This window comes from Schistocerca americana, chromosome 5 (assembly GCF_021461395.2).
Source record: "Schistocerca americana isolate TAMUIC-IGC-003095 chromosome 5, iqSchAmer2.1, whole genome shotgun sequence".
Taxonomy (NCBI): domain Eukaryota; kingdom Metazoa; phylum Arthropoda; class Insecta; order Orthoptera; family Acrididae; genus Schistocerca; species Schistocerca americana.
The window spans coordinates 518,752,377-518,771,954 of NC_060123.1; the positions used below are offsets into that span (position 1 = coordinate 518,752,377).

General features: G+C 39.9%; 1 protein-coding gene across 1 annotated transcript in view; it reads left to right on the forward strand.

Moving 5' to 3' along the window:
• Positions 1-3,249: 3,249 nt before the first annotated feature.
• Positions 3,250-19,578, forward strand: part of LOC124615545 (TM2 domain-containing protein almondex) — a 135,570-nt gene continuing 119,241 nt past the window's right edge. The window contains exon 1 of the mRNA XM_047143518.1: positions 3,250-3,502. Within this exon, the coding sequence (XP_046999474.1) occupies positions 3,418-3,502 (85 nt within the window). The 5' untranslated portion in view covers positions 3,250-3,417. The remainder of the gene's footprint in view (positions 3,503-19,578) is intronic.

Below are 19,578 nucleotides of genomic sequence, written 5' to 3' on the forward strand. Positions count from 1 at the left end.
AGACAGAGATTTAGGAACCTCGTTTTAAATTGTAAGGCATTTCCAGGGGCAGATGTGGACTCTGACCACAATCTATTGGTTATGATCTGTAGTTTAAAACTGAAGAAACTGCAAAAGGTGGGAATTTAAGGAGATAGGACCTGGATAAAATGAAAGAACCAGAGGTTGTACAGAGTTTCAGGGAGAGTATAAGGGAGCAATTGACAGGAATGGGGGAAAGAAATACAGTAGAAGAATGGGTAGCTTTGAGGAATAAAATAGTGAAGGCAGCAGAGGATCAAGTAGGTAAAAAGAGGAGGGCTAGTAGAAATCCTTGGGTAACAGAGGAGATAATGAATTTAATTGATGAAAGGAGAAAATACAAAAATGCAGTAAGTCAAGCAGGCAAAAAGGAATACAAAAGTCTCAAAAATGAGATCGACATGAAGTGCAAAATGGCTAAGCAGGGATGGCTAGAGGACAAATGTAAGGATGTAGAGGCTTATCTCACGAGGGGTAAGATAGACAATGCCGACAGGAAAATTAAAGAGACCTTTGGAGAAAAGAGAACCACTTGCATAAATATCAAGAGCTCAGATGGAAACCCAGTTCTAAGCAAAGAAGGGAAAGCAGAAAGGTGGAAGTAGTATATAGAGGGTCTATACCACCTCGAAATTCGCAAACTGTGCGACACAGCCTTCCACTCAATACAGCACTGAACAATAACTGACAGAGATAAAATAATGAAACTTCCGGTTGTTACACATTAAACACAAGTGTGTGCAGGGATACCAACTGCATTTCGTTCCAACACACTGTTTGGGCGAAATTACGAATGTTCCGGAATTTTCTAAACGGACCGCGTATTCCTAAGTTGTTATTTGTATTTTATAAGCAAATGTTGGTTTCAATCAGTTGTAGTGAGTATATCACATACTCATTCCAATATTCCATAGCAAATGATTTATAGCTTCTAGTAAAATTTGCGATGTCACTGGTGAGAAAGCCCCTAAACGATTCTTGTGGAACTCAGAAATGCAAACATAGTTGACGCCATCTTCAGTGAAACTTCCTGGTAGATTAAAACTGTGTGCTGGGCTCAGAACCTTTGCTTTTCGTGGGTAAGTGCTCTACCAACTGAGCTACTCAAGCACGAGTCACAACCCTTCCTCATAGCTTTAAATCCACCAGTACCTCGTCTCCTACCTTTCAAACTTCACAGAAGCTCTCCTGCGAAACTTGCAAGACTAGCACTCCTGCAGTAAAAGATACTGTAGAGACATGGCTTAGCCACCGCCTGGAGGATGTTTCCAGAGTGAAATTTTCACTCTGCAGCACAGTGTGCAAGGATATGAAACTTCCCGGCAGATTGAAACTGTGTGCTCGATTGAGATTCAAACTTGGACAGGTGCTCTACCATTTGAGCTACCTATGCACGACCTGTCCTCACGGCTTTGCTTCCACCTGTACCTCATCTGCTAGCCTCCAAACTTGACAGAAGCTCTCCTGTGAAACTTGCAAGAGTAGCACTTCTGGGAGAAAAGATATAGCAGAGATATGGCTTAGCCAAAGCTGGGGGATGTTTACAAAATGAAATTTTCGCTCTGCAGCAGAGTGTGTGCCGACATAAAACTTCCTGGTAGGTTAAAACTGTGTGCTGGATTTAGACTCAAACTCGGGTCCTTTGCCTTTCATGGTCAGGTGCTCTACCAATTGAGCTACCTAAACATGACCCATCCTCACAGCTTTACTTTCGCCAGTACCTCATCTCCTACCTTCCAAAACTTCACAGAAGCTCTCCTGCAAAACTTGCAATACTAGCACTCCTGGAAGAAAACATATTGTGAAGACTTGGCTTAGCCGATGGAGGCAGAGGTGGCAGCATTCTTCTGAGATAGGTATTCAAAACTTTTACCAAGCTGTGATAAGTGCTTACAGAATGGTGGGAGGTAAGTGGAAAGTTAATTTAAGATTTCTAGTTTTTTATGATAAATAGATTTTTTTGCTTTTGTACTTGTTTTGCTTTTATTAGTGGATGTAACTCATTTCCTAGATGCACCTTGTATTTTCTTTGCTACTGCTTATACAGTTCCTTAAAAGTAATGTAAGGAAATTTGTCATATGATTGTATGTTGGGAGAGGAGAGGATGGTAGCTGATATTCTGTATTGATTGTAATTTGAGATGGAAGTTCATTGACCTCCGGAATACAATAACTTTGAAAGTAATCCTGTTAATCAGTTATAAAACAATGTTTAATCCACACATTGAAAAGAAATTTGTGTAAATTAATAATGGACCAATATAATCTGTCAATGAGTATGTTATCTGAAAATATAATTTATTTGATACAACATATATTAGTTAATTACATTGTGTAGAAAGCTGAAGCTCATAGCGAATATAAAATTCTATAGGATACATTTATGCAGCTACAGATATCAAATAGCTGATTATGCTATGACTCAAACGAGTTCTAACTTGTTGTAGTATGTTTAATCCCTTTTATATCATCCCTAAAAGAGAGAATAGCTATAGTAGCCTTATGTTCTCAAATAATGGGAGTAGAAGCTTAACTGGATAGCTTGTGACATTGTTTACTTTCCACTGTCTCACAAGTGGCAGCTGTCCCTTATACCAGTTAATACTAGGGTGGTAAATTTTTGTATGGTGTGCAGTTTAATTGCTTATTTATATGTTTAATTGTATGGCATTGCTACATCATTTCAGATTCTGTGTTAAGTGTATATTATAAAACAAAAAGATATTAGTACCACCACAAAGAAAATCAGTTGTGCTTACAAAATATTACATTGCTCTATTCACATGACTGGTAAACGACACAGATGTAGTAATAAAGCAGTAATATGGTATTTTAACAGTTAAAAAGCCTAGTGCTTAAGGACTAAGCGGATTTCGTCTAAATCCCAAAGTCTTATCGATCAGTAATCGACAAAGCATTTTATTTTAATCATTAATAATTTTGTACAATCAGTTGCGTGTGGACGGGCCTTTAACATTGCATAGAGCCAATGGGAAAGTGTGTACGGTAATTCATTCTTTAGAATATCATATGAGACAGCGTTAGAGACCTTTGATTTTTAAACAAGTACAGCAAAATGATATGAAATGGAAGCGTGACAATTTCCCATTGTCTTTCAGTAACTGAGGTCTGGCGGCACAGGGTAACAGCTGATTACTTGTGTGCTGGGGATAGTACGGACGATTTCTTGCAGCGTCACAGTTGTAGAATCTATGGGTATATTTATTGTTTCGTAACATCTTTGGATCTGAAAACAAGTTTGTGTTTATAATGCATGTCAAACGTGATTGCAGGGCTTTATTGTTATTGCAAAGTTATCGAAATAGGAATGACTGTTGGTGAATATGTGATAGATTTGTGTATGATAATGTGAAACTTTACACACAGACGTAAATCATGCGTTGTATTCCAATTAATGGCCAGGTGGTTGTTCTTATCTTGCTGTCACTCTTGCTGAAAGGTGTAAAGCAGTCGCAGACAGGTATGTTGTTTTCAGTATTCTCATGTAACATTCGTGTATCTAGTTGCGACTTTCCTAGGCAATTTTTTTTAGTTTTGTTTTTAGGTTTTGAGTTGTAATACTGGATAAGACAGATCACAACAGTGTGATCAGAAATGAAGCTACTTTTGTTGTAGCTTTATACAACCCACAGTACATTTCTGTTCGTACTACTGTGTGAGAAAAGTTTAGATTAGAATAAGCTGCTTCTTAGTAACTTGTTATCGGACTACCAAGGTTGTGTTCAGAGATTTTCAATCATATTTCTTCCTCTCTGTGTTGTTGGTGTGTACACTAACATTTTTAATGACCTATGAGAATCTTGGTGATGGATATTTTTGTTTTATATCTGTTCAGAGGTGCAAAAGTTAAGATGCTTAGTAGATTTTTAAAGCATCTTCTATATGGTGTAGAAGTCCTCCTTAATGATCCTAATTGCATTTTTTAATGTGGGTACTCGTTTTGTATCCTGAACGTTTGTGTTTACCATTCTGTCACTCCATAGGGCCACTACCAGTATGTTTCAAAGAGCCCATGGTGTACTGTTCATAAAATCTGTTTGTTTGCATATTGTGGTAGCTGCATCATTATGAATATGATAAACTGAGTTTATTATGGACAGGATCGATATATTGTTTCCATTTAAGCTCTTTATCCACAGTACTGTGTAAAAATCTAGAGGATTTTACTTCTTCCTTCTTTGTGTACTCCACCTCTAAATTCATATACACTATCTTCTCTTTGTTTTGAACACTGCATACTTAGTCCTTTTTTAGGTATATAATCATTTCATTTTCCATGAGCCATTATATGTTTGCAGAAATATATGCTCTTTGGTCAAGGTGTTAAACAATATGGTCACAGTGCAGTATTGTCTTGTACTTGCATATATTTTCTTTTTGCCCCTTTCTCCACAACACATTTATCATTTATAAACAGGTGAAATAGCAATGGCCACATTAATCAACCATGCAGAAGTCTGTATTTGATGTTATGTGTTTCTAAATGATATGTGTTCCCTATTAACACATTATTCATTCCAAGTAAAATAATAATAATTTGAAGCTTGTTGATTTATGATTTTGTAATTTTTTGTGGTTTTATTCTACCTGTTGAAATAAGAAAATTCCAAAGTTACAGATTTTTCAGACATTGTGTTTTTGAGTTATTAATTTTTCGAGTTTCGAGATTGTGAAATTTTTGCCACAGTTCAAAACCTTAAAATGACCATATCTCGAAGTATTTGATGTACAGATCAGAAATTTATACCATTTTATTCGCTTTATTGTTGACTATAACATGCCCTCCTTCCCCATATTCATAAAATGCTAAATTTTTTAAACTTTGAAAATTTCAAAACTTGATTTTCCCAAAAAAAAAAAAAAAAAAAAAAAAAAAAAAAAAAAAAAAAAAAAAAAAAAGTTTGTATTTGTTATGTAGCTCAACTGCACTTGGTTTGCAAGCTGGTTCACAAAACTGCTGTTAAAATGAAATTATTGAGTGCTCTCTCTCTCTCTCTCTCTCTCTCTCTCTCTCTCTCTCTCTCTCTTTGTCTGTCTGTCTTATTTCAACATTTTATTGGGAAATTAAGCATTTTAAATTATGACACTGCCACATTTGTGCTGGTCTGTCACCTGAGGCTGTTCATATAAATGAAACCAGTGGCTTAATAAATGTACATAAAGTAAAATTCGAAGTGGGTTTCTTAACATTCACATTAATCAGTTGTGGAAGCATAACATGATCAAATATTAACTTCCTTCCATTTGTTTGAGTCGGGTAAAACACACATGGCGTCAGTCACTCCCATGTGACAAATGATAAGCAGGCAGCGTAAAAAAAGGAGCTTGGCAAAAATATTTTATAGAGCCATAGCAGTCACAGTGACTCAGAAGTATGGTGCATTTATTCCTGTAAACAAAACCAAAGATAAAGCAAAAATTGTTTCTCATTTTTAGGACTTTAATTTTCATAAAATTCATGTGGGTTTAGGTGACACAGGCTTTTGAACAGATTAAAAGACTTGTTACTCATGCCTGTGACAACAAATTGTAGGTGGTTTCTGTGCTATCAAGAGATGAAAAAGAAGAAAATCTTTCATTTATGCATCCTTGTAAATGAACTCTTTCCTTTTTATAACCATGAAGACTGTATAAATTGACTGCAGTTAAAAAAGCTTCACAGTTTGTAAATTAAATCCCGCAACTGCCTTTGGAAGGACATTATATAGACTATCAGTTGTAGAGCTCTGAAAAGCCTCTGATTATATTGGAAAACAACGTGTTGTTACATCAATAATCTGTCATTGTTGCGTGGGAGATCTAGATTACATCATTTGAAAGAAAACTGTAACACACTGTCTTAGACTGTAATAGGATTGTTAGTGGATCACCATAACATCTCTCTTGTTGAAGGTGAGTAAAAAAAATTCTCATTTCAATACTCTTATATAACACATCATTTATTATTACTATTAACATGGGAAATCCAAATGTGAATCGAAATTAAAGTTTCTAATTCTAATAATGTAATAAATTGATTTTCATGAAATAAAAAATAATGATTAGATAATCTTACTCAGTTTTTGACATCTTATAACCTAATAACAGGTCAAAGCCCTACAGTACGCACTAGGTGCTGCACTTACCAGTGAAATAAAGTTTTTTCTAGTATGTTCCTACTGGAACACTGGCATGAAATTTGGCTCACACATTTAAAAAAATGTACAAGTAACATACTTTTTTCCCTTCAAAACAAAACAAAAAATCAGATTTTGAAATTTTCAAAATAAAACAAGGCTTTAATTGTGGAAAACTGAGCATTGTTATGAATATCATTAGTCAGCAAGTGCTTGTAAAGCTTGTAAGAAACTGAATAAAATGGTGCAAATATTTTTTTAATATATGGCAATTTGAAAGTTTCAAAACATAACAAAAATTGCGCAATCCTGGAAGTTTTAAAAATTAATAACTCACGAGGAAAAGACCAAAAAAAAAAAAAATTAATTTGGGGGTCGTCATGCATACTAGTGCTACTATAAAACTACAAAAAATTATCAAAATTTGAACTGTTAAGAGCCAGACCACTAGCTGATTTCACATGGACTGACACATATACCATTTCCTGTTGCATAGGTATGAGTGGATCCACTCTCCTGCTTGCCCTCCAGTGCCACAGTTGTCCAATTTTTATGTCAATATTTTATCGGTAAATAGTGTCGAATGCATGTATTCTGACTGACTGGCAATTGCTAATTCTTTAGAATCACACTTTCTGAAACCCTGCTGTAGTGGTACAAGAATGTGTTTCTCGAGATAATCAGCTAGTGTATTATACATAAACATTCTGTGATTCTTGAGAATCCTCATGTTGGTGAAACTAGTCTCTGGATATAGGGTTCATTTTTATCCCCTTTCTTGCACAGTGGCATATCCCTGCTTATATCATTTATCTGGAAAATTTCCATCTCTGAAGGAGCTATTTGCTAGGTCCAGCTTTGGTGCCTTTACTTTTTCACTTAGCATACAGTATTTATTATGTGCTTTTATGTCGTCATCACCAGCTGATTTTCTGTAGAACATGTGCTGTTATCCTATACAAATAAATGTGTTGGCCTACAGGAAAGGCAGTTGAAAGGAGAACAGTTGCCTAGTTCTTTTTGGAACATGTTAATTAATTGAAGCCTTAGGTACCACTTCACCAATTCTCAACTACACTGTCAGCTCTCAACTTAATCTAGATATTGGGCTTAGTTACGGACCAGTATGGTAACATAAGGAAGATTTCATATTCAGATTCACTACCCTTCAGATTAGTCTGCCATCACAACCTACATTTTGGAAAGTAACACAGACACAAAACAAATATTGTCAGTGTTCTGCTCTCTTTTTAATCACATGATTTTAAATACGACAGGATCAATACACCATGGATCAAAACAATATTCGGAATTGATTGGTACAATTGATCTGACCATTGACAGTATCTGTCTTCACACTCTGTATGTGACATTTGCACAGGGCCTTCTGCAGAAAACAAAATCTATGAGATTAGAACATACTCAGGTGCTGAGAGACGGGCAGACCAACAACTTGCAAACAACAGATAAAAGCTGAGATCCTGAGAACAAGCTGTACATGGTGTGCAAGAAAGAAATGACAATAAAATAGTTCTTAAGAGTTGCCAGAGAATATTTAAAGATGAGTGATACGTGTCTCAGTTCTAATTAAAGAACCATACCAACTGAAAGCACTAAACTCAACAATACCCTGGTGTGCTACACAGTTCTTATCAGTTCCACTTTGAATTACTGCCTTGAAGAAGCTTGCACAGGATAGAGTAGCATGGAGAGCTGCATCAAACCAGTCTCAGGACTGAAGACCACAGCAACAGCAACAACAACAATGTCATAGCCCCCTTCATGATGGAGAACAGTTACGGATGAGGAATAACTAGGCTAACATCAACAAATGAAGCAAATGTTAAAAACTGCATTAGTAATTAATTACCAAAAGTCCTAAAAACCATGTGTACATGCTCCAGTTAAATTTAACACAGTAAAATAACAGGAAAACTTTTATTAGGAAGCAAACTGCCTCCACTCACAACTGCCTCCACTCACAATATATTAGACAGCTACTGTTTATCTGCTGTTGCTAGCTGAATATGTTCGACTACATTGGTATTCCATCAATGGAAACTACAATTAGGTATATCGACAATGTAGGAAAAGACAGATTGCTACTTAAAGAAGACACATGAAGTTGCAAACAGGTACAAGTAAAAGATACTTATGTAAAGCTTTCAGCCACAGCCTTCGTCAGTAAAAGAGAGACAAACATCATTCATACACACAAGCAAGCACACCACATTCACACATGACTGCCAACACCAGCATCTTGAGACAGAATGTAACTATCACAAGCAGCAGTCTGGAGGGGATGGGGAAGGGGAAGGGATAGCAGTGTACAGCTTGGGAAGAGAGATGAACGCTGTCTGGAACAGAGTACAGGGTCTAGAATGCCAACAGACGCAGCATCAGGAGGTTATGGGGTAGGGATATGGGGAAAAAGGAGCAAAAAAAAGGAGAGTAGCTGAGAAAGATGGGTGCATGCATTGGCAAAAGGCAGCAGATACAACCTCCAATCCATGCTTAAAGCTTTAGGCTCTTCCTGGAACATCTCCCTAGAATCCATTTCCCTCCTCACCCCTGTAACATTCCATACACCCACCTTCTACATGCTCCCCAAAAGCCACAAACCCAACAATCCTGGATGCCCCATTGTGGCTGGTTATTGTGCCCCGACTGAAAGACTTTCGGCCCTCATTGAGTAACACCTGCAACCAATTGTCATAATCTAGCCTCACATGTCAAAGACACCATTTCCTTCACTGACTCTTCACCATCCCCACCACCTGGATCTCTACTCGTCATTTGTTAATGCCATCTCCCTATACACCAACATCCATCATGCCCATGATTTACCACTATGGACCACTATCTTTCCCAATGTCCTTCAGACTCCAAACACACTACCACATTTTTCATACTAACTTTTCCTAAAATATATATGGGCTCCCTCGTGGCACCCTCCTATGCCAACCTTTTTATGGGCCATCTGGAGGAGACCTTTCTAGCCTCCCAAAATACCAAACCCCTAGTCTGGTTCCAGTTCGTTGATGATATCATCATGATCTGGACTCAAGGCCAAGACACCCTATCTTTGTTCCTCTACAACCTCAATGCTTTCTGTCCCACCGGCTTCATGTAGTCCTCCTCAACCCAGCATGCCACCTTCCTAGATGTTGACCTCCTTCTCTCTGATGGCTCCATCTCTACCCCTGTCCACATGAAACCCACCAGCCTCCAACAGTAACTACATTTTGACAGCTGTTATCCCTTTCACGCCAAAAAAATCCCTCCCATACAGCCTGGCCATCTGGCACATTGTGTCTGCAGTGACAAAAACTCTCTTGCTCAGCATGCTGAGGGTCTCATTCAGGCCTTCACAGACAGGCATGATCCCCCAGACGTAGTCTGCAAACAGATCTCCCGTGCCATTTCCCCTCACACCCCACAATCCTCCTACCATCCCTCAAGAACCAGTCACAAAGGAGTGTCCTGTACATTACGCAATACCACCCCAGACCAGAACAACTGAATCACATCCTTTGTCAAGGCTTTAATTAGCTATCATTATGCCCTGAAATGAGGGACATCCTACTCAAGACACTTCCCATATGTCGTAACATGGTGTTCCATCACCCACCCAACCTCCACGTCTTAGTCCATTCCTAAGCCACTCCCAATCCCACCCCCTTGCCAAAAGGATCATATCCCTGTGAAAGACACAGATGCAAAACCCACCCAATTCACCCACCCAGTGCGTCTTATTCCGGTCCTATTACAGGTTTATCCTACCCCATCAGGGGGCCAGACCACCTGTGAAAGCAGCCGTGTCATTTAACAGCTCTGCTGCAATCATTGCACAGCTTTTTATATTGGTGTGAGTACCAACCAGCTGTCCACCAGGATGAACAACCACTGTCAAACAGTGGCCAAGAGGAAAGTAGACCACCCTGTGGCACAACATGCAGCTGAGCGTAACACACTTGATTTTAATGGCTGCTTCACCACAAGAGCCATCTGGACACTTCCGTCCACCACCAGCTTTTCTGAACTGTGCAGGTGAGAGTTATCCTTACAATATATTCTCCGCTCCCATAATTATCTCGGCCTCAACTTTGGTTGATATAGTGTCCTCACACACTCCATCCAACAGTTTCCGCCCTCTCTGTCCTTTTGTTTCCTCCCCATTCTCATCTCCCACCCTGTTTATTTGCCACCCTCTGCCAATGCATCCATCTGTCTTTTCCCACTCCTCCCCTTTTTTGCTTCTTTTTTCCCCACATCCCTGCCCCACAATCTCCTGACACTGCACCTGTTGCCATTGTACTCCGTCTACACACCACCAGACAGCGTTCGTCTTTCTGTCACTCTGCCCATACACTGCTATCCCTTGCCTGCCCTCTCCAACTTGCTGCTTGCCTCTCATGTGATAGTTGCATTCCGGACTGATATGCTGGAGTTGGTGGTCATGTGTGCATGAGATGTGCTTGCTTATATGTATGAGTGGTGTGTGTGTCTCTTTTAGTGATGAAGGCTGTGGTCGAAAGCTTAATGTAAGAATCTTAACTGTGCCTGTCTGCAGCTTAACGTGTCTTCTTTGCGATAAGTAACAATCTGACTTTGCCTGCATTGATATTTGTGTACAACAATACTTACCTCTTTTCTGTAGGAACAAAGATCTGTTTACAGTAAGTGTTGCTACTTGTTGGGCTACTAACTTAAAAAGGTATTCCATTTTTGAAGTAGATGATCAGTTAATTCGTAGGAGTCAATAATCGTATATGTTTTTGAACTAGTAGGAATTCTCAACTTACTGTATTGTCATATGAGAGCAACTTGAATAGATACACCATGATATTGACCACTTTCTATGTCCTGGACAAGCTTGCATATTCTTGTGAAAAGGATTACTGTTACCAAGTAATTGTTATTAAATAGTAATTGTATTTGAAGTTGGCATAAGAATTACTAGATATTTGTTTGACTGATTATCTAAACAATTTTGTTCCCTTTTCTGGAATAAATACTGTCTTTTCTTTAGTTGTATTCCCTCATTGTGCAATTCTGCAAGGCAACATGGAGTGACAGTTACATTTCAATGTGTAAAATTGCTGAACTGAAGCTCTTGATTCATTTACCTGATGGGTGACTCCATTTTAACTTGGCATACACCTGGATCCAAAGACTAAGTTTACTGAGATCACTTCTAAATCTAATAAGCCTGCTAAGATGGAACCGCATTGCTCCTGGTATGGTTGAGTTTGGGCTCATGATTTTAATAGCCTTGTCAGTAAGGAATGTTGTTTCCAGCTGAAAAAATTCTGTCATTTTATGTCTGCCCCCTCGGAGGAATTTTTATTGTGAGTCATCGTTGTCCAGCATTCCAACACATTCATCCATCTTAATAATTAACAAAGTAATTTGTAAACACTAGGGATTTGCTGACTTGACACACAAACTTTTCTCACGACTGGCACTCCTGTGCTGAGTGCCGTATCTGCTGCAGGTGCATTCACTCCACAATATACCATTGTGTCAAGTGGTTTTAGTTCAGTCACTGACTCATCATCAAGGTGTTGGTGTGGTGAGCAGCTGAAATATCAGAACAAGAAATATTGTTGTCTCGGATGTACGCGCATAAGGTGATAGAATAAGAACCATAGTTGTTGAAGAGTCCAATAAGCCAATGGAAGGAAATTACAGAAGTTAGGAATAAAATTGGATCCAATACCAAATCATGAATGTCTCCACATTTTATGTTCCTTTGTTGTGAGTTCAGCTTTTTTCTTGTGATACAAATTTCCCAGTGTGGTCCTCTTCATTCCTTTTGTGATTTTTATGACATTTTAGCTTCCCACTTAACATTTCAGCCTCTGTACAGTCAGAGGTTAGAAGTCACGGAACTGGACAACTTTTGTTTAGCTCTGCCAGTAAGATCACATGTATCTCTTTTTGTAGAGAATTGCTTTTGAAAGCAGAACTGAGAGGCTGTGAAAAATGAGTATTTCATTTTAAGTTCTCAACTTTACATCTTTAACTGTAGTTCACAGCACACCATATGGAGTGCAGTGAATTATTCACAGTGTACCTATCTCATCCACCCTCTTTTCCCTTACCTATTCTGTTCATAGTGTTAATAATCTTCCACATGAGCCCTAATGTTTCAAGTTTTGGAATCGTAACCTTTCCACAATATTATATGGAGGAAATAGTATACTTTTTACTCTTTTTGGTATGTGGGCTGTTGAAAGTTGTAGTGTACAATGTCTTTCTCGTAATGTTTCCCACGACTGTTCATTGATAATCTTTGCAGGATTCTCACATTGACCAAGGAAACTTGTGAAGAATCGTGCATCTCTACTTTGAATTTTTTGTATTTCTTCCATTAATCTAACTTGGCAAGGGTCTCGTATTGATGAACAATGCTCCAGTAGTAGTCAAACAAGAGTCTTGTAGGTGACTTGTCTTGTGCAAGAATTACACTTCTTTAGGATTCTTGCAGTAAATCTGAGTCTGGCATATCTGCCTTCTCCACTGTTAAATTTGTATTATTATTCCAGCTTAAATTACTCTGTTCAGAAACTTCTAGATAGATGAAGATAGTGACTGCTTCCGCTGACTGATCACCAATTTTGTAGGCAAATGATACTCTATATTTTTATCTATTTACTTGCATTACGTTTGTTTATTGTTAAAGTTTGTTGCCAATCTCTGCACCAGGTGCTGATTGACTGCAAGTGTGTCTGCATTTCATAATGGGTTCGTAACATTGTGTGTGAACAATCAAATAGAGCTGCAGACATTGTAAAGGATTTTCATAGAGTTTGAATTATCACCTCATAATATTATTATGTAATCAATTTTTTGTTTGTTTGAAGGTACATACGCTATGTGATCAAGAGTATGCGGACACCTGGCTGAAAATGACTTAAAAGTTCTCGGCACCCTCCATTGGTAATGCTGGAATTCAAAATGGTGTTGGCCCACCCTTAGCCTTGATGACAGCTTTCACTCTTACAGGCATATGTTCAGTCAGGTGCTGGAAGGTTTCTTGGGGAATGGCAGCCCATTCTTCACAGAATGCTGCACTGAGGAGAGGTATTGATGTTGATCAGTGACGCCTGGCACAAAGTCGGCGTTCCAAAACATCCCAAAGGTTGGATTCAGGTCAGGACTCTGTGCAGACCAGTTCATTACAGGGATGTTATTGTCGTGTAATCACTCCGCCACAGGCCGTACATTATGAACAGGTGCTCAGTCGTGTTGAAAGGTGTAATCGCCATCCCCAAATTGCTCTTCAACACTGGGAAGCCAGAAGGTGCTTAAAACATCAATGTAGGCATGTGATGTGATAGTGCCACAAAAAACAACAAGGGTGCCCCCCTCCATGAAAAACACAACCACACCATAACACCATTGCCTCCAAATTTTATTGTTGGCACTACACACACTGGCAGATGACATTCACTGGGCATTCGCCATACCCACACACTGCCATCAGATCACCACATTGTGTACCTTCATTTGTCACTCCACACAACATGTTTCCACTGTTCAGTCATCCAATGTTTACACTCCTTACCCCAAGCGAGGTCTCTGTCAGTCAACAGACTAGGTCGGCCTGTATGCTTTTGTGCTGTATGTCTCCCTTCACGTTTCCACTTCACTATCACTCGGAACCAGTGGACCTAGGGATGTTTAGAAGTGTGGAAATCTCGCGTACAGACATATGATGCAAGTGACACACAGTCACTTGACCAGGTTCGAAGTCCGAGAGTTCCGCGGAGCGCCCCGTTCTGCTCTCTCACAATGCCTAATGACTACTGAGGTCGCTGATATGGAGTACCTGGCAATAGGTAGGAGCACAGTGCACCTAATATGAAAAACATATTTTTTGGGGGTGTCCAGATACTTTTGATCATGTAGTATATTGGTATTCCTGGTACACTCTGAAACCATCACAGTACTGTAGCACACTGCTAGAGAACCAAAACAAAATGGCACAATCCAATGATAAAAATGCTTTGCTATTTTCGCACATACTGTCAGTCTCATTTTTTAGATGTCTGTATTCCATTTTGACTGCTTCACTCGCTGCATTTTTAGTGTCCTTGTACATGAGTGCAATATATGTCCCACAATGCCACAAGACATTGACACTAGTGAGATATATGTATAGGTCTGATCATTGGTATTACAACACTTCTTGTACACTGAAACAGCATCTGGCTTCCGTCAGTTTACATGAAATGCCTCGATGTTCCTGTGACCTATGGTAAACTGATGTTAGGAGGAGGATCAGGTGCTGCACATGATCAGCCCATGTTACCTTTCTTGTATTGAACGATTTGTACTAATTTTCAATTACATGCTTAATTATTTTCGTATGTCGCTCACACATACATATGATGGTTGATCAGAGAAACTGAATTGTGATCTGTATTGAAGTGGTTTGGAAAGACAGAATTTACCATGCTCATCTTCATTTTATCTTCTGTTTCAATACTATTGTTGTTACAAGCATTTAGGCAACATTGTTCTGTTGACTGATTTTATGAAGACTCAAAACATTTTGAGGTTTTGTTTGAAAACAAACCCAGTAAGATCTTATATCAACTTCACTGAACACTCCTTACAGAGCTGGTCTTACAATTAATTTTGCTTTGATCCTATGACTGATTTGTATTATGTCTCTGAGCAACACAATCATTAACCATACTTTAATTTTTGTTAAGCTAAGGTCCTGCATTATTTGGCTTATATGTAGCCAGAAGAATCTCCACCTTCTAGTGACATCATAATTTTTATTATTTTCTAAGGGGTTATTTCTAAACTAATGTCTGTTTATAATGTAAAAATTGTGTCATTGCATACATTTAATGTGTGTATACATGGTTCAGCCATTGTCTAGGGGCACATTCACTCTTTGCAAACTCTTTTTACCCTGGAGAGAATATTGGCAACTAATAGATTTTCTTTTTGTAGCAATTCCTTTCCTTCTGTTTTGCTCACTGACAGTAACAGAAGAGTATAAGAAGGAGGTTTGCAAGTCCCAGTTACCAAGACTCCAATATTCATTAAATACTTCCTGTCTTGTTTGTTGACTGATGTTTTGATTGCACTTGAATCGGCAGTTGTGATTTTACACTCTTACCTTTCTTTCTTTGTGCAACTTTCCTTTGTAATCCACATATTCTTTGCCTTCATTATGTTTTGTAGATGATACTAGACTTTTCCATAAATGAGTCCTTTGTGGTTTTTTTCTCCCCACATGCTTTACTCTCTTAGAAGCTTTGTGCCCTCCACTGTTTACCTCACTTTCATCAGACCCCTCATTTTCGTCTGAAATGGAAAAAGTATAGAGCAGTATGCTAACCTGGTTAGTTTTACTTTTTCAGGTAATGAAATTTGTTTTGATTTCTCATTATTTGAAAATTAATGGTAAATACACAGCTTGTAAAACTTTTCTGGGCAGCAAGATGAAAATGTGAACAAGAAAATGCACCAACATGGCTGTGGGGTGAGGAAAGATGAGGGGAGACAGCTCTGTGTAATACTGTTAACTTCACATTAATAATTCACTATGGTAGGAATTAACGATGCACGGCAGTAACAGTGCTTCAGAAAGGAAAATATTATACAGATATTCACTGTCAAAGTAATGTAGTTCTGACTAGTGTTAAAGAATGTGGAATTAATGAATAAACCTTTCGTAGCACTTATAATCAGTTGCGTACTACGTTTGGCAGTGTCTGCAAGCAGAAAACAGCACAATGCACTCTGACTTCCACCGAGAAATATCAATCAGGAGAAAGGAGCTACTCTGCCAGGAAAATTTTTACAAACTGTAACTTAGTTTACTGCTCATATTGCATCAATTATAGAAAATAACCTTCATCACTAGAGTTCTCCCTGGAGTCAGTATCTACACTATCTACCTCTGGTTCATATGAAATATCACCTTCGTCTGTCTGGTCTGAATAATATCAACAGCTTTTCACTTTAAATATAAAATATACGTATTTTTGAAGTGTTTTATTTAAACACGAGGCAATAATATTAATGGTGTACTTAATTAAACACCTTCGGAGCTGTCAGAAAAGTCCCCTTCTGGAGATGTCATAGTTACTGTTCTCTCTCATATTTTATGTCCAATTTACAATAAAAATAATGTTATAATATTCATATTTATTGATGAAAGACAGTAAACACTTATATGCAATGAAACAACGAACTTCACTTCATAACAGTAACACTGCATTCACATGCATGCACCACCATTATTGCCATATACCCCTAGACCACCAAACAATACACCCGTTTCTGCAAGTAGTTAAATTTTCTGCCGCCAGATTGCAGCCCCAGGCAGAGATACACTTGTAACTCTTGGCCACCATAATTTTACATATATTAGGAACTCATTTCTGCACTTAACTCATTTTTTTCCGAAAATGTCACTTATACCCCTTGGCTTCTCACTTCCTCATAAGAAGGTGCTGTAACTCCTTTTTCCTGGTAGTCTATCTTCCACAACAGAGGCCCAGGTTTGGAGTCAGAGCCACAGTTTGCATACATAGTGTCTGCTCTGAACTCCATCTTTCCCCGCTGTCGCCTCTTATCAGGGATAAAGAATCCACCATAAGCTGAACTAAAGTCACTAATTTTCCATGAATGTGGTTTATTTGCGAAAGAGAGAGAGAAGAAAAATAGTATGATCATCTTTCCAACAAACCAAATGCAATTAACATTCAAACATGATTGACAGACTGAAGGGCTTTGTCCAACAACTGAGAGTCTTGCACTTTGTTGTGTTTCCACAAACTAATATTTACAAAGTTTTGCTGCTGCACATGGAGACCAAATTCCCTAAAAGTTGACATTTAATATGTGTATAGTGATATAGATCCTTGGTGAAAATACAATATAATCAATGTTCTGTCAAAATGCATGAACCGGGTTACAACATTCAACCACAGAGACTGGGCCAGTGGCAGAGCTTCAGAGGCCAGGCAATGTTCGTTGAGGAGGCACTGGTCAGCAGCAGGTATTTTTTTCATCGACAGCAGGCAATGGTCGTCGTCATGGAGCGGATGTCCATCTGTAGCTCAGACTCAACACGAACTGGCTGTGTGCGAGCCTAAATACTGTCATGCAACAGGATATCGCAGCAACTACTTTAGGTCATGTGGGTCACGGATGGAAATAGATCTCTCACAGATCGTGACCCATGGTGGCACTGATAGGGCTACCTAGTGTAACTGCTGCAAAACTCCTTTGGGGCAGAGCGGTTCTGTGGCATGTAGACAACCCAAGATGTTGTTGTGCCCGATGGGTTGCTGGCCATGTGAGCAGAATGCCACAGCATGTCACTCGCCTGCCCCCCCCCCCCCCCCCACTCCCCCTCCATATGCCGCGGGCTGGTACAGAGAGAGCTCAAGTCAACATCTTGGGACTTTGCTCCAGGCAGTAAGGAGAGGGGACGGGACAATCTCCACATCCATAGGCATCGTTTCTGGGAATGAATGTGGGCTGGACTGCAGGACCAGGTGCTGGCTGTGTACGGGCGGACTGCTAGACGTCCCATGGCGTTCATGCACACTGTTAGAGACCAGATGGAACAGAGCAGTATGAGGTAAGTGAATGCTACTCATTTCACAAAAGTAGCAACATTTGTTGAAAGTAAATTGGACCCTGTTATCCATAACGAAAGTTTCCGGCAGTCCCTCAGTGCAAAAAATTGTGGCCAAGCTCCAAATGGTATGATTGGAGGTGGTTCTGGGCATGCGGGAAACATAGGGAAAACCAGTACCAGCATCCACCGCTGTAAGTCATGTATGGCCCAGGAATGGTCCAACAAAACCCGGGTGGAGGCGGGACCAAGACACTACAGCATCTGGCCATGGGAAGAAACGGCAGGGTGGCATGGCTTGCTTGCTTGCTCTGGCAGGTGGCACATTTGGACACCAGGTGAGTGATTGTCGCATCAATACCCCGACAGTAGGCGTGCTGGTGAGCTAAACGCTTGGTGAGGACCACTTCCCAGTGCCCTTCATGGTGGAGGGCCAACACCCATTGCTGGACAGATGCCAGAACCACCACCCGAGTGCAGTTGCTCTCATGCCGTAGGTGAACTACACCACACAGAATAGGCAACTTGTTGCACCAGTGGCAGTAAGCTTGGACGTCTGCGTCAGCGAGGCTGCAGCAATCAGCAAGCCACCCATGCTTGACCAGGTGTGGAGCTTACCCGATAGCAGGGTCATTCACGGAGTGTGGAACCATTAGTGATGTGTGTAGCAGAGGCAGGCAACAGCGGCTTCTTCGTCGTCATTCCGGTGAAAACACACTTCTGAATCCCTGTTGAAATCTGGGTCCTGACCTACCAATAAAAGATACAAAATATCCACTTTGGTATGACAGGTGATGGGGAGGTATTGGATGACATAGTTGCAGGCTGACAAAAACAGTGCCCAACGCTGGAGGTGGTGGGTCATCTTAGTGGGAGGGGATGCGGAGGCCTTAAAAAGGGGCAACAGTGGCTTGTGATCTGTAAGTAAAGTAAGTTGTCTACCCTAGACATGGTCATGAAACTTTTTGTGGCCAGTGCCTCATCCTTGATTTGGCTAGATGGCCTTGGGCCAACGAGAGGGTCTCTGAAATGAATAAAATGGGTCACTGCACCCCATGAATAACATGGGACAAAACCGCCCATACCCCATAATCAGATGTGTCTGCAGCAAGAATTAGTGGCAGGAAGGGACAGAGGAGAACCTGCTTCATTTCCCCAAAAGCTGTTGCACATGTGGCTGTCCATTTCCACTTGAAGTTTCCCTGGAGGAGGTTTTGGAAAGATTCCACTGTGGCTGCTGCTTGAGGAATGAATTATTGGTGATAATTTAACTGCCCCAGCATAGATTTGAGCTAGCGAACATCACTGGCTTGGGGTAACACTTAGGTCGCTTTCACATTTTGTGGCATGGGACAAATGGCTACTGTGCTGAGGATGTGCCCCAGCTATTCGACTTGCTTGACGAAAAACTGCATTGGTCCATATTGCAGTGAAGGTTTGCATTCTGAAGCATGGAAAACAACGCTTCTAAGTTCTTGGCAAGTTCTGATGCATCAGTGCTGGCGACAATGATTTCATCTAGGTAATTCACAGCACATAGAACATCATGAATCGGAGTTTCTAGGTAATGGTGGAAAAATGGCTGGGGCGCTAGCGATTCCAAATGGGAGGCGATTGTGTTGACAGAGGCTGAAAGATGTATTGATGATCAGTTTCTGCTGGGATTCCTCATCCAAGGGGAGTGGAGTTAGACATTCTTCAGATCAATCTTGGCAAAAATAGTACCACCCCAAGCGGGTTCAAAATGTCATCTACTTTAGGGATGGGGTAGGAATTGACCACGGACTTAGGGTTGATTGT